We start from the raw sequence: 13393 nt of genomic DNA on the forward strand, positions 1-13393 counted from the left end.
CGTAACTAACGACAAAATGGAAAAGGTGACTTTACACAACCCGAGAGCCGACTTTAAACTGGAGAAGGAGGCCACCATTGACCCAATTAGGATCAAGGAGCTCTTAGCCAACTCCTCAAGGGAGAGACTGTGAGCCACCGGGTCTTATGTGGTCTCCTCGCCCGATGTTAGCCGTTTCTCGCATACACCACACACCAAACACAATAATAACATTCATTTTACAAAGTCGGTGCCGCCATGCTCTTGGAACACAAGCAAGCACTCAAACATACACAAACATGATATTTAAAGGAATCAATAAAACGACACCGACTCATGCGACGATAAAACTCAAAAAACACGGAAACCGACTTATTTCGAGAAGGAGGAGGTCCTCATGGACCCGAATGGTCCAAGGGAGCTCTCGGCCACTTCTCATGAGGAGTAGCCGTGAGCTCCCATGGCTCAAATGGGCCATGCCGGTATCTCCTTTCCCAAGTTTAGCCATTTCTCATCATGCTAACTTACAATACGGCATTATACATGCATAATAATGAAATAGAAACTCATTAAACGATTACATGCACATAACCGGTCATGGACTGCCTTATCGCCCCACAAATCTAGGAAACTAGGAGGCCTAGCTTCTCTAAGTTGTAAGAGGGTTATACCTAGCCATGAGGGCTTGAAGAGGAGTCAGTGAAGAGGTTGGAAGGTAGCGTGACCTGGCTGTACAGTGGCTGACCCGCACAGCGGAGAAAGGAGGAGATGAGTGTCCGGGAGAAACTAGTTTGCACGGGTGGCTTTAGGCGACTTCTTCAAGTTGGCACGAGGGTTCTCAGTGACCAAGGGACTCCCAAGCACGGCTATGTGTGGCTCGTAGCAAGCAACGACCTGAGCTCACCTAAAATGTAAAAAGAAAAACCGTGAAAACTGCATGAAACCCGAAAGAGAAGGTAAAGGGAAATGGCAGCTGTGCAAGGTTGAAATGCTCTTGGATTGTGACCTCCTTGTCACAAGGGAGAGTGAGAGTCGTGAGGGGCCCTTAGGGAGTGATGGCATGACTCGCCTTAGTCATGGGAGTAGGGAAGCGCCGAGAAATCGAGAAAACTCTCTAGAAGATCGGTTCTGTGCGCTTCTGGTCTGTGAGGCTGGGAGCTTCAAATGGCAAAACGGACCTTGGAAATGGACTGGGGAGAGTGGAAATATGGGGGGTATGTAGTTGGTTTGGTGTTTGGTCGAGTCGGGTGGGCGGTCGCCGGAAAATCGAATGGTTATCCGACAAAAACGGCTTACTTTGGCTTGGTTTCTGGGCTGCCAAGGGACTGTGCGAATTCTGGAAAATGAGGAGTTTGGAGAGTGTTCTTGAGTGAGAAAGCTAGAGAGAATGTGCAAGAGTGGAAGTGATCCCATGCTCTTATGCTTAGGCTTATATATGGATGCTTAATGAGGGAAATTAGTGAATTGAAGTGCAATTTAAAGGGAGAATCAATGGGTATCTAAATTTTTTAGGAGGATTAGGGTGAGGAATGTGTCTTGTTGAGTGTGGGGAAATGGAGAGTTGATGGGAGGTGATGGATGGAAGAGATTGGTGTAAGAAGATATTTTGAATTTATGATGGGGGGAAGATTGGCTCCAATCACCCATGGGGAGGAGCCACGACTTGGAGGTTGGCTCAGCTGGCTTAGGTTGAGTCGTGGGTCCACTTGGCTTGGGGAAAGTCGAGGGAAGCTCGGATCTCGATTGGTTGTGCGTTCGATCCCCGTGGCTTGAATGAGCGACAAATTTGCAATGTATGTGCGAAGAGGATTTAAATGAGCTTAACATTGCTATGCTTCGTATTAATGAATGCTCAGGTGGCCCGGAGGCTCGGAAATCGGTTTTGCTCGGTTTGGATGATTAGAACGAAGTTGACTGTTTATGTCGCCTGTTCGTGTTTCTGTATGCTATACTGCTCGCATTGGCGTGTATTGTGCTTTGGGCGGAACAGTTGACTCGTCGACCTGAGCCGGAGATCGAGAACCAAAGACGCCCCGGGAATCTACGATCGAAGTTCTCTCAGTATTTCCCGAGTGTGCTGATACGTTTGGAGACCACTGCGATCTCCGTTTGTCGAAAACAAGCCCCAAAGGTTTGCTGTAGAACGTTTGAGACCATTTGAACGTCACTTGGGAGACCTGTATGATTTGCGTGGTTTGAGGCGAAATGATTTCCCAGGCCCTTGAGTTTGCTGGGAGTAGGTGGTGTAGAGCTCGGACATCAACATTTTGCAGGATAAGCTCTGAGAGCGAGATTTTGCTTGAAAGGGACCCCTTTTTCCCGCCTAAACGGTACTCGCGAAACCTAAATGACTCGTGCAGTGCGATTAGGGTTTATTTCCCTGATCCTTGAGGTCCCGGGGATTGATTGGTATGGATTTCGTGTACTGACGATTCGTCAAAAAGGTCTATGGCTATATTTTTCTATAGAAAGGGCCCCTTTTTCGCGGGTTAGAATCTACTCGGGAGATCAGGATGACTTCTGGAAAACGGTCTGAAGCTCATTACCTAGTCTTGTTAACCCTTGAGTGTGGCCAAATCTGTCTTCGGGTACCTCTGATTCGTCCGAGGAATGGGAGTCCAAGGGAGGCCCGTTAGAAGGCCGTCTGTGGATGTTCGTTAGTGCCTTGGCTTAAGCAGATGATTTCTGAAATGTGTCCGAAGATGTCATTGATCGTTTCGTCCGAGGAATGGGAGTCCAAGGGAGGCCCGTTAGAAGGCCGTCTGTGGATGTTCGTTAGTGCCTTGGCTTAAGCAGATGATTTCTGAAATGTGTCCGAAGATGTCATTGATCGTTTTGGCACCATGAGGTATTTTTAGAACCCTATATTGGGTACCTTATGATACTCTGGCGATGAATAGTACTGCAATGCCGACTTCTATCACCCTGATGCCTGCCCGACTTCCCCGGTTCCCTATTGTGACCTTTTTGGTGGCACTTGCTTCCCTTCTGCAGTCTCTGCCCCGTGCCTGTGTGTTTGACCTCGCTGACCCGGCTATAAATAGTAACTCGAGGTGAGTTGAACCTTCTTCTGTCTGGGCGCTCGATTTGCTGTCGGGATTGCTGCCGTTGATCTCTGATTGAGCTGGTGGACCAAAATAGAGTGCTGATACGAATGCATTCAGTTTGAATTGAAAAGACAAATAAAAATAAAAGACGGAAGTTTTAAGATCTGGATTATGTGGCACAATCACATCTCGCTTGTTGATTTCTGAATTTATATTGGTAAGAGTTACTCTACTAGCCTAGTAATTAAGATTGTCCATAGTATTTATATGATTAATACGCAAATCATACTAAAATGATGATACTGTTTTACATTGTTGCAGACGCGATTAGTGCGGTAATACGCATATCATACTGATATGATACTGGTTTACACTGATGCATATGCTGTTAGTGCACTAACGCACCGCGGCCATCACTAAGGGTCCCAAACGAATACTTACTGCATAGAGCACTCACCATCATATTTCTCAATTATCTATTTAGGAATGATAACATAGAAGATGTCGTTTCAGTCTGCTCATCTGAGATAGGCAGTAATCAACGATCTCGATCTTCATAGTCGGAAAAGGAAAACAAAGACCTAATTGAGGTCTATTATCGTACTTCGGAGCCATGCTGGCCCCTTTCACTTCTGCCCTCAACGTAACTGCTCCGTTCTCGAATACTAATTGAAGGAATCAAATGCAGATTGTGATATCTCAAATAAACGACTTATACTACAGTCACAGCCAACTCCGAGAGAGAGTTGAATGGTGTGCAGAAAGAAGGAACTAAAACATGAATGACTGCTACTGCCAATTATCGGAGGCATCATCAGGCTAAAAAGTATTAATTGAACATAGTGTACGCTTACAAATGCCAGCTTCCTAAGCACAAAACGTAGTTAAAGGATCTCCCAACGAACCCCAAAATGAGATCATATCTTACCATCCTGAACCGCTCTTTTACCAAAAGAGATGAGTTCCATGCTGATTGAAGCATTCTCCACAAACACAAGTCCCAGAGCCCCATCATAGGAAACCTAATACTATAGACATCTTACCTGACATGCAAGATATATACACTAGAGCAAAAGCAGCAGCTACTCAGCTTTCTTCAGCCAGTTCTTCGGGTCTTGTGATGAAACCTCACCTTCAACAAGAATTGCATCTTAACCTGTCCAAAATATCAAACCACCATGGTTTACAAGGATACTCGGTCTCCAATTCCTCACTTGGTCGCGCTTCCCGTTCTTTTCGCTCTCATCAGAAATAATTTTATCATATTTAAACATGTATGTGATTGCAGAGGGCACTCAATATAGGGATATTAAAAGGACACATGTTTTAATTTTTGGCACCATCAACATATAATGTTATTCCATCCCATTCCTACGTCATGCAGTCCTACCAATTAGGCCTTGTAACAACTTTTTCTCAAATATTAAGAATTGTTATAGATATTATTCTCCACTGTACCACGTTTCGAAAACTTACCTGAGCTGTATTATAGACAATGTACTCATTGTACATGAGCTCAGAGGCTTTGACATTAGATGAAACAGGTTTGCCACAGGGGATGACAATTTCATCCTTCCACTTCACATACTCTGACTCATCTGGTATTTTCTTGCCCAGTCCCTTTGTCGAATGCTTTCCTTCTGGAGGCTTATCCATATACTAAGTGATGAACAGAAGAAAAAGTTAAGGTCGTTATTATAACATTTGCACAAACATGTTGAGCAAGTGTTTCTTCACCAAAACAGAAATTCAAAAGCTTTACAATTTAAGTAGAAAAGTTTGACGATAAATTAATTTCACGTCAATTGTCTCATGACTTTTCCAAGGTTTCGGTCTCTCTTTACTTTGGTTCGAAAAGACAAATTCATGTACCTTTGCCTTCTTGAGTTCGTAAATCTCTCCCAAAGCAACTTCACTTAAGAGCAGTAGACCAACGGGATTGTTTGGATCAGTATAGCAATATTGGGCACTTTTACTGACCATGTCAGCAAAATAAATTCCTTTTCCAAACTGCAAGATAAATACACTGCATAGTTAGTCTCATATATATAAGCATGTTTGATTTCTAAATCCAATTTTTAAGATTTTAATTCTAATTTTAATCCTACTCACTACATAACAAAAGTCAACAACACAATTATTACTTTTCCATTTTTCTTCAATTTTTTTAACCATTCAATTCAATTTTTAATAATAAATTCTCTCAATCATTCATTACTTTTTCTACAATTTAACAATTCAATCATTATTTTTTTCAACTATTCATTACTTCACACCTTTTCTCATAATTCAACATCACAATCATTACAAACCAATTAAAATCAAAATTCAACTCAACTCAACTCTAAAAACAAACACACTATAAGCACCAATGACAAACAAAACACTATACTGAGATGAACATGAGAGTTGAATGTTGTTGTCACATAGGGGATGGAAGGGAGAGACAAATAGAGAACGAACCATATAACCAGTCGCTGGAGCTTCAGGTGGAGCAATTCTTAGTCCTTGACTAAGTATACCAATAAAGTTTGTCAAGCGAGAACCTGAAGTACAGAAAATTCTAGCACTTGTTTTACACTGGTATTATATTATATTTTGATTGAACAGCCACCATGAAAAAAGTTTTTTCCATTTAAAAATTTAAAACGGGTACTTACCATGCCATAAAAGCATCTTGTTCTTGAGCTTCTGCCTGTAGGGAGCAAATTTATCAAATTCCCCTTCCCTTTCAAGGGAAAAGACTTCCTCCAGTTCAAGAGCCCAATCCTACAAGAGAAATCAAATTAGAAAAATAATTTTCAAGAGCTTTAAGGGAAGTCCATTTGAAAACTAAACATAATGTCTGAAGAACCAGATAGGTAATTTAAACAGCCAAGATTAAGAGTTTCTGCGATTTTCTGAAGATATCAATAAGTGCAGCAAAAAACCCACCGTATGAGTAGGGGCATGGGTCTTATGGAGGTATTTCTCGATCGATTGATAATCTTCACTATCATGAGGAAGAGGATTGATTTGACAGTGGAGCTTATTATACTTATCATCGATAGAGTCTTCACTGTCAATGTCAAACCCAACTAGTCTAGAGGCAACTTCAATGTCCTGAAGCGCTTCCAACATTTTTACCTGTCAATGTCACGTCGCAGCAAAACTAATTATTTATCACTTTGTTCAAAATCAAATCAGTATACTTCCAAGATTTTGCCAAATACAGCAACGAAGAATGGCAATATTTAATAACCACAAAGTTTCAAATGATTAAGTAGTCATAGTTCAATTCAACTGCAAAGATCACTTAATACTCTTACTTCAAATGATACTCACATATACAATCTCATCCAGAAAATCAGGGGAAATGAGGAATACGCCTGCGAGCAGCTAGGCGCTTAGTTGATCTCCTAAGACAGGTAACCTACATCTATCTTTAATTTTCTGTCAGGCTTGCTGTTTAATAAATTTATGTGTACTAATTTATCTAAGGGAAGTTCTTAAGTTGCTAGAGTCAGTTACAGAGGTTGAGAGTAAGAGCGAAGGAGGATAAGTGTATACAGGGATGACAGAGATAGAGCCCAGAAGGAAAATGAGATAATCATGAAAAGAAAACTAAAAGAGACGAGAATTAATCAGATATAGAGGAGCTTTGTTCTCAGTATGCAGAATGTAGGCATAACCTTTTGGTTTGAACTTTGAATTGCAGTTTGCTGTTAACATTTTTCATTTTAGATTGGGGGTGATTGGGTGCACTAGCTTTTGCACAGGAGACCAAGTGACAGTTCTTACTCGCATAATTGCAGACATGTTATTGATACAAAAGAAAAGGTGTAGAAGCAACAAAACGGTTGGCAATAATTTCTATCTGACTAAGACAGAGAAATGTATTTTCCACAATTAATAATATCTGAAAATTCAATCATATTTCATAGCCGACAACCAAGGTGTCCAATAACTTCTGGAATGATCAGAAAATGTGAATGCCGTATCTAAAAGGATTGCCGTTAAACATATATACTAAGGTGTGTATTACACCTGGGACACAAGAAATAGAGAAATAAAATATAAGGAAACTCAAATAGGAGTGAAAGACCTTCCTGTAGCATTAAAGACCACTCCATACCTTTGACTGGAAATCATCTTCATCCTTAATTACATGTGGATGTATAGAAGGGATCATCGTGAAAAATCGATTGCTCGCATCAATAAGCAAACTTTCTTTGACAGAAGGGTCGTGATTTTTACTGGTCAGGAGGTTCTGTATGTCTGTTAATGCTTCAAAGCCTGTCATAGTAATGATAATATAACTTAGAAGGTACGTACTGCTCTCATAACTACAGGAGTTCACAGTGCCATTTAGATGATATGAAAGTAAGATGATCATCGAGTCTTCCATGCAACAATACACTGCAATATCTATTAAACTGCCTTAATCCTATATTTCCTCTCAATCTTATGTTTAATATGAACAATGAAAGATCAATAGTTGCGAGCATCACCTTGCCGGATGTTACTCTTGCTCAGTTTCCCAAGTGGCATTTCCGACATATTAATTTCGAATTCCATCATAGCAGCTCTGCAGTAGATGTGCATCCGTTAGACAGAGCATCACATAATAAGGATAAACAATTTTCATCTAATTCAGCTTATGACCTATAAGTCTCCACGTTAAACAGCATTTTTATCAGTTCTTTAAGTGGAGGAGCAAGTTTGCTATCCTCATCATTTGAACTTTTTCTTGTAGCCTGCTTGTTGACCCCATAATCCTGCATAATCCAATATACTGTTAGTGGAAAGACTCACATTGGAGGAAATACCGTTGGGCATGGGAATGAAAAATATTGGCATATGTGTCATACGATATCAAGTGGGTAGAATCTGCCAGGGTGCTTCCGGAAATTCTCTTTTGATTCCCATGCTTCCCAAGGATTCCCAGTCTTCCCGAGGAATAATCTCTTGAATTCGTGGATTGCATCTGATTTTGACATCTCATCCAACTTGCTTCCCCCAATTTTTTCATTTCCCACTCGACCCCATTTGCGGAAGAGATAACAATCTGACCCTTTATCATCTTCAATTATTTGAAGGATATAGTAGCTTTACATAGAATGAAACAACTAATCTGTTAGAGAAGGAATGAAGAACAATGATGAACGTCCAAAACAGAGCAGGAAGTAGCACTTTGGAAATCAGCAAAGCATTCCTCAAAGATTCAATATTAGATTTACATATATGATATCCATGGTTCTCTAAATAAAGCTATATATACAAAAACCTTGGAGAAAAAAAGGAAATATAAATTTACTATTGACCTATTTCTCAAACTTGGAAACTAACCCTATGCAGAGTGTCTTACGCTATGCCTGTTTGGACTAAAGTGATAACATATTTAAATACCACAAGAAGTGGCACTAAATCATGATCAGAATTCAGATGGATTCTAAAAGCAGGTACACTTAAATAGCCCACAGAATTGAGAATATAATACTAAATTCATTCCTTCGCGCCCTATTTGGATGAAAGGCTGGAACACCTACTTGATGTTTCAACCAACTAAGATAAAAAAAACTCCCTCCTAGAATATGAAATTCTTAATGTGAAGAGAAGATAAATAAAAAACTGACCTGTTTACACCCGTTGATAAGTCAGACATGTTCAAAGTCGTGTTATATATGCTTTTACCATCCTCAAGGATGTGGCCTGAATCTTGCAAGCCTGAAGCTTCATGCACAGCACTTCGTCCTTTCACCTTCACAGTGACCATGTCTGAAGCTCCACCAACCGTTTCAACTTTGTACAGATCAAAAGGAAGCTTCTTCTGTCTTTTAAAACAATCAACCAGGTAAGCCTCTCTGACAACAGGTATTTTCATTCTCCTGTCCATGTAAAAACATTCCTGTCAGATAAAAGATTGATATGTTGGAAAACCAAACAACCAAAGCAGCTACCTAGCCTTCCTCATCTCAGTGTCTTCATCATCCAACTCTCCACCGACTACTAAGCAATTTGTTTCTGCAAATTAATACAATTTGTTTCTGCAAATTAATACAATTTGTTTAACACGATCAAGAGAAAAACAATGCAGGGGAACAAAGTCACTGTGTATTAAGCTATCCATGGGAAAGGTACCTTTCCTAATCTTAGGATGAACCAGACCACCTGCCTCTTCAATTTTAGCTTTCCAATCATTCTGCACAGACAGGTGTGACATGCATCTAATCCCAATCAGAACAAATTTTTTGCTTTAGCATTCCTTCAAGCAAATTTCAGTTAACTCTTTTACGGGTGAGAAAGGAAGCCATACCCTAGATTCTCTCATGAAACCAGAAAAAGCAACTTTTAGATTTTCCAAGCCTTCATTTCTTGATGATTGAGACTGACTATTAGACACCTGACTACCAGAAGGCGCACTAGGAGAAGGTGGCAGAAGAACCCGAACAGGCTTCTTAACTTTTTGAGATTTGAACCACTACACATGGAGACAAGAAAAGGATCAGCACGAGGCCTAACTTTGCAAGAGTAGATGAAAGCCAGAGGAAAAGGCTCAACCTTCAAAAGGTATTGGTTGTCCGTCTCTTCAGGAATTTTCCATTTTCCATTAAGCCGTGCTGGTTCTCGAGTAGAGTATGTGCATTTGCTCCATGCTGACTGGTAACCATGGCATCTATACATGCCTCCAGAATATCGAAGCGAACCCGAACAAACAGGGCAGCTTGCCAGTGCTCCAAATAGCATTCCATCAGCACTAAACAAGAGGAATTAAACAAAAAGTGAGAATTGTATTCTAGAATGTACCAACAATCAAAAGAAACTGTGTTAATATTCTACAATACCAATGCAGTAGCAGCAATCAGAAAATTATAAGACCTTCCTCTTGAGAAAACAAGATGAAAGATCGCACCCAATTTTTTCAAGTTAAAACATTTTCTTGATTTAAGTCCAAAAAACGATAATTAATTTGCTGTGAATTTTTACAACCTAAAAGTATGTCCAAGAAGCGTGAAATTGGTGTTTCTGGCAAGTGTTCAATTTTTTCACATAAATACATACCAATGGTCCCGTAAATCAAGTTCTGATCCTGTTGAATCTTGACCATTAGCATCAAGCATTTCACGCAACTCTGCTGTTGTAACATGCTTCTTCAAGTCATCTTTAAGAGCCCACAGCTCTTTGCTTTGCACCTCCATTTTGCTCTCCAGTTCCTTTATTTGAGCTTTTTCGTGCCCAAAATTCTCGGCATTCTTTGAAGCAGCTGCCTTGCTTGTAGAAATATCACCACCAGCCTTGACAACTTTTGACTTCTGACCACCAGCACCATCTTTTTTACGCTTTACCCCAGCTTTCGAGGACAAATCCTGCATGACCTCTTTATCCTCTCGTGGGTCATACTTTGCCCCTGAAAATGTAACCATGATAACGTAAATAACAAGCCGCACTGGATTACACCTGTTGATAACCTTGACAAATAAAACTGTATTCTGTACCATGCTTTTCTGAAGAAGGATCCTTCTTGGCCATAGCACGAACAGTAGTCTGATCAGCAACTGATAGACTTTCCCATCCTTGCAGCTTATCCGCATCAATGGAGGGAGTTAAATTCAGAAAGCAATTGGCATGATGCCATGCTACACCCCTAGCTTTTGGGTCATCGGGCTTAGTGGATATGCGCACCTAAGAAAAAAAAAATATATCAATGACACAGACCCAAAAACATGACTAGAGAAAAGAGAAAGCCAGTGGACGGCGTAGAATTAGATTTCAGAATGTGTTCCAAGACTTACATAGGCTTTCTTCCGCCCCTCACAGATCAAACTTGACCGCATAAGGTAACACCAGTAATGGAGATAAACATTGCATGGCAGTGGGAATAAAATAAAAGGAAACATCTACCTCTCCTTTCATAATCTTCTGGCTGCAGTCCCTGCATGTTGCACGAGAAGTCTGTGACACTTCAATAGCACATTCTGATGGAGCAGTAGTACTTTTACTTGATGATGATACTCCATTGCCCCCGCCACCACACCCATCCTCTATATACTTCCTCAACTTTTGTTGATCTTCCCACCGAAGCAGCTCTATTCCATCAATATCATCAATGCTGCCAAAACAAACATCTCCATATTTAATAAGTAAAAGTCACTCTAATATTTAAATCGACAGTGACTGAGAATCATAACAGCAAGAACACATACGATTTTATCTGCTTTGCCTTCTTCATTATACAGGTTGCGTGGTTCCACATCTGATTCATAAAACATGCCAGTTAGACTCCCGGTACAAAACCAAATCCTAGTGGAAGAAGATGAAATAATTTTATTTTTATAAATAGAAACAATCATCAAAAACCAAAAGAAATGAACAAGTTACTAAAGGGTGGTATTTCGGCTACCAGACACCAAAACAGGAGGGCAGAAGCTCTAGTTTTCGGTGAACAACTACAAAGCACCATTTTGGACACCACATCCAATGCAGGTACTGCCGTCCTCAATAAACCTATGAAACTATAAGTGAAGGGATCATCCCTTAATATCTAAACAACAACAGGACATTTCGCTGTCATTTATCTTCCTCATTTTCCGCAGAGACAGCATCCCTCCATCTTTGTTTCTGCAATGCAGTATTCCACAGTAATCGTAGTCATCATATCCGAGCAAACTCTGTCTGGTTTCAGTAAAGGGAAAGCGGGGGGAAAAAAAATTCTTGACACCAATTTGAAGCTTAGAACTGAACTAAGACCAAATAAACTCTATATGGCAAGCAATAGGAGCCCTAACATATCACATGGCGGCCGTGCTGAATCACATTCTACATCATCTTTTCCATTGCAACGGGATGCGCAAAGAGTGCGGAGATCTTCTTCCAAGAATGAAAGGTCAATTGGCTGCAGGGGCTGGGATTAGGGTTAAGCGAGGGAAGACGACTTACAGGGATGACTCCGTCGAATTGGGAGGATTGGACCATCTTGCCGAGCCGGAGCTTCTCCTTGTCAATGGGGGACTTGCAGGTCTTGCAGGAGGATCTGGATGACTTAGCGTATTCGACCTTCCATGGCTTCCCTGACACAGTCGCCATTCGTAGTCCCTTCTCTTCAGTTGGATGCAGGAGGAGGAGGAGGAGAAGAAGAAGATGGAGAGGAAGTTGGGATTGGCGTTGGGGGTATATATACGTTTGGGGTGTGAGTGAGGGAGAGTGTCGATGACGGCAAGAGCTACAATACAAAACAACTGCAAGGGAAGAGCTGAGCTGCTGAGGTGAGAAACAATGAAACCTCTGAGAAGCTTCTTCTTCGGCACTCTTCTTAAGGAAAGCTCCCTGCCCACTGCCTGCCTATTATTTAGTAAATATAAATATACAATATAAATTTAGGGTAAATTGCAATATAACTAGTTGATTTTCGAGAAAACTATCAAAATATTCATTAAAAGATTTTAAAACTAACAAATTACTACTTGAAAGATTTTTTGAAACAGAATGATCATTGAAAGACTATAATTCATAACATTTTGGTACCACGCTCAAAATTCCATTAATGCCGTTACGGGAAAATGACCTGGACGCTTATATGGCGTCTAGTAGACAAATGGTCCCGATTAACGTTGCACATCATCGCGTACGACGTCGTTTATGGCCTCCCATTTAAAAAAAAGGACGAGATATGGATGAAACGACGTCGCCATCGTCGTTCCTATCCCTTCCCTCCCCATCTGCATTCAAAATTAGGGCAAGCTATCCTCTAACCCGACGAACCTGACGTGGCCCCCCCGGCGTCGTCCTTCCTATTCCCTTCCCCCATCGAACCCGATGTAGCCCCCCATCAAAAGAGTCGCCGGTGCCATCTCCCCGAAGGTCGTGGACTCGTCGAGCTTGAGTTCGACACCACTAGCAACTTTGTACCGAGTCTTCGTCTCCGGTGGTCTCGAGGAGGTGGATTTTATAGCAAGAGCTATTAGAGCTATTTGGTAAGTCTCGAAAGTCCCCCTCGACTATAGATTATTTGATTGAAGTTCGATTGGAGTCCGATTTATGGTTTCCTACAGCCCTAGCTAAAGTTCATATGCGACCTCCACTGCAATCCAGACGAGTTCATCTGCAGTCTCTTCAGCCAAATCAGCCCTCTCGAGATTAGTCAATTTTCACTTGATTTGGCGATGAATGGTAGGTTTGACTGGTTGGTTTTACTCGAAGTTGCGGTCCCCTGTTGCGTTGTTGTGTCTTGCTTTTACTGTCGATCTGCTCAAAGTTGATAGCTTGTCGTAATTTTGATAATTTTGATTGCAGTAACATTTCGATGGGGGAGGGAGGGGTTGATGAGAAGAGGGAATGAGTAGAGGAGTTCCGTGTGTCCACGATCTTCAGCACGACGGCGCCGACGACTT

At 41.1% G+C, this 13393-nt stretch overlaps 1 protein-coding gene across 1 annotated transcript; it reads right to left on the reverse strand.

Annotated features, from left to right (window-relative positions):
- Positions 1–3718: 3718 nt before the first annotated feature.
- Positions 3719–12315, reverse strand: LOC116188472 (poly [ADP-ribose] polymerase 1). The gene is made up of 20 exons (XM_031517854.1): positions 11943–12315; positions 11210–11259; positions 10908–11115; positions 10502–10688; positions 10068–10413; positions 9567–9762; positions 9322–9486; positions 9147–9207; positions 8966–9029; positions 8642–8893; positions 7877–8114; positions 7671–7783; positions 7517–7593; positions 7141–7301; positions 5961–6152; positions 5687–5795; positions 5490–5572; positions 4899–5036; positions 4503–4685; positions 3719–4182 (listed from the first exon to the last, which is right to left on the reverse strand). Exons 1-20 carry the CDS (start codon positions 12087–12089, stop codon positions 4123–4125), a joined length of 3030 nt encoding a protein of 1009 aa, XP_031373714.1. The 5' UTR covers positions 12090–12315; the 3' UTR covers positions 3719–4122.
- Positions 12316–13393: the final 1078 nt, after the last annotated feature.

Source organism: Punica granatum, chromosome 8, assembly GCF_007655135.1.
Source record: "Punica granatum isolate Tunisia-2019 chromosome 8, ASM765513v2, whole genome shotgun sequence".
In the NCBI taxonomy this organism is placed as follows: Eukaryota; Viridiplantae; Streptophyta; class Magnoliopsida; order Myrtales; family Lythraceae; genus Punica; species Punica granatum.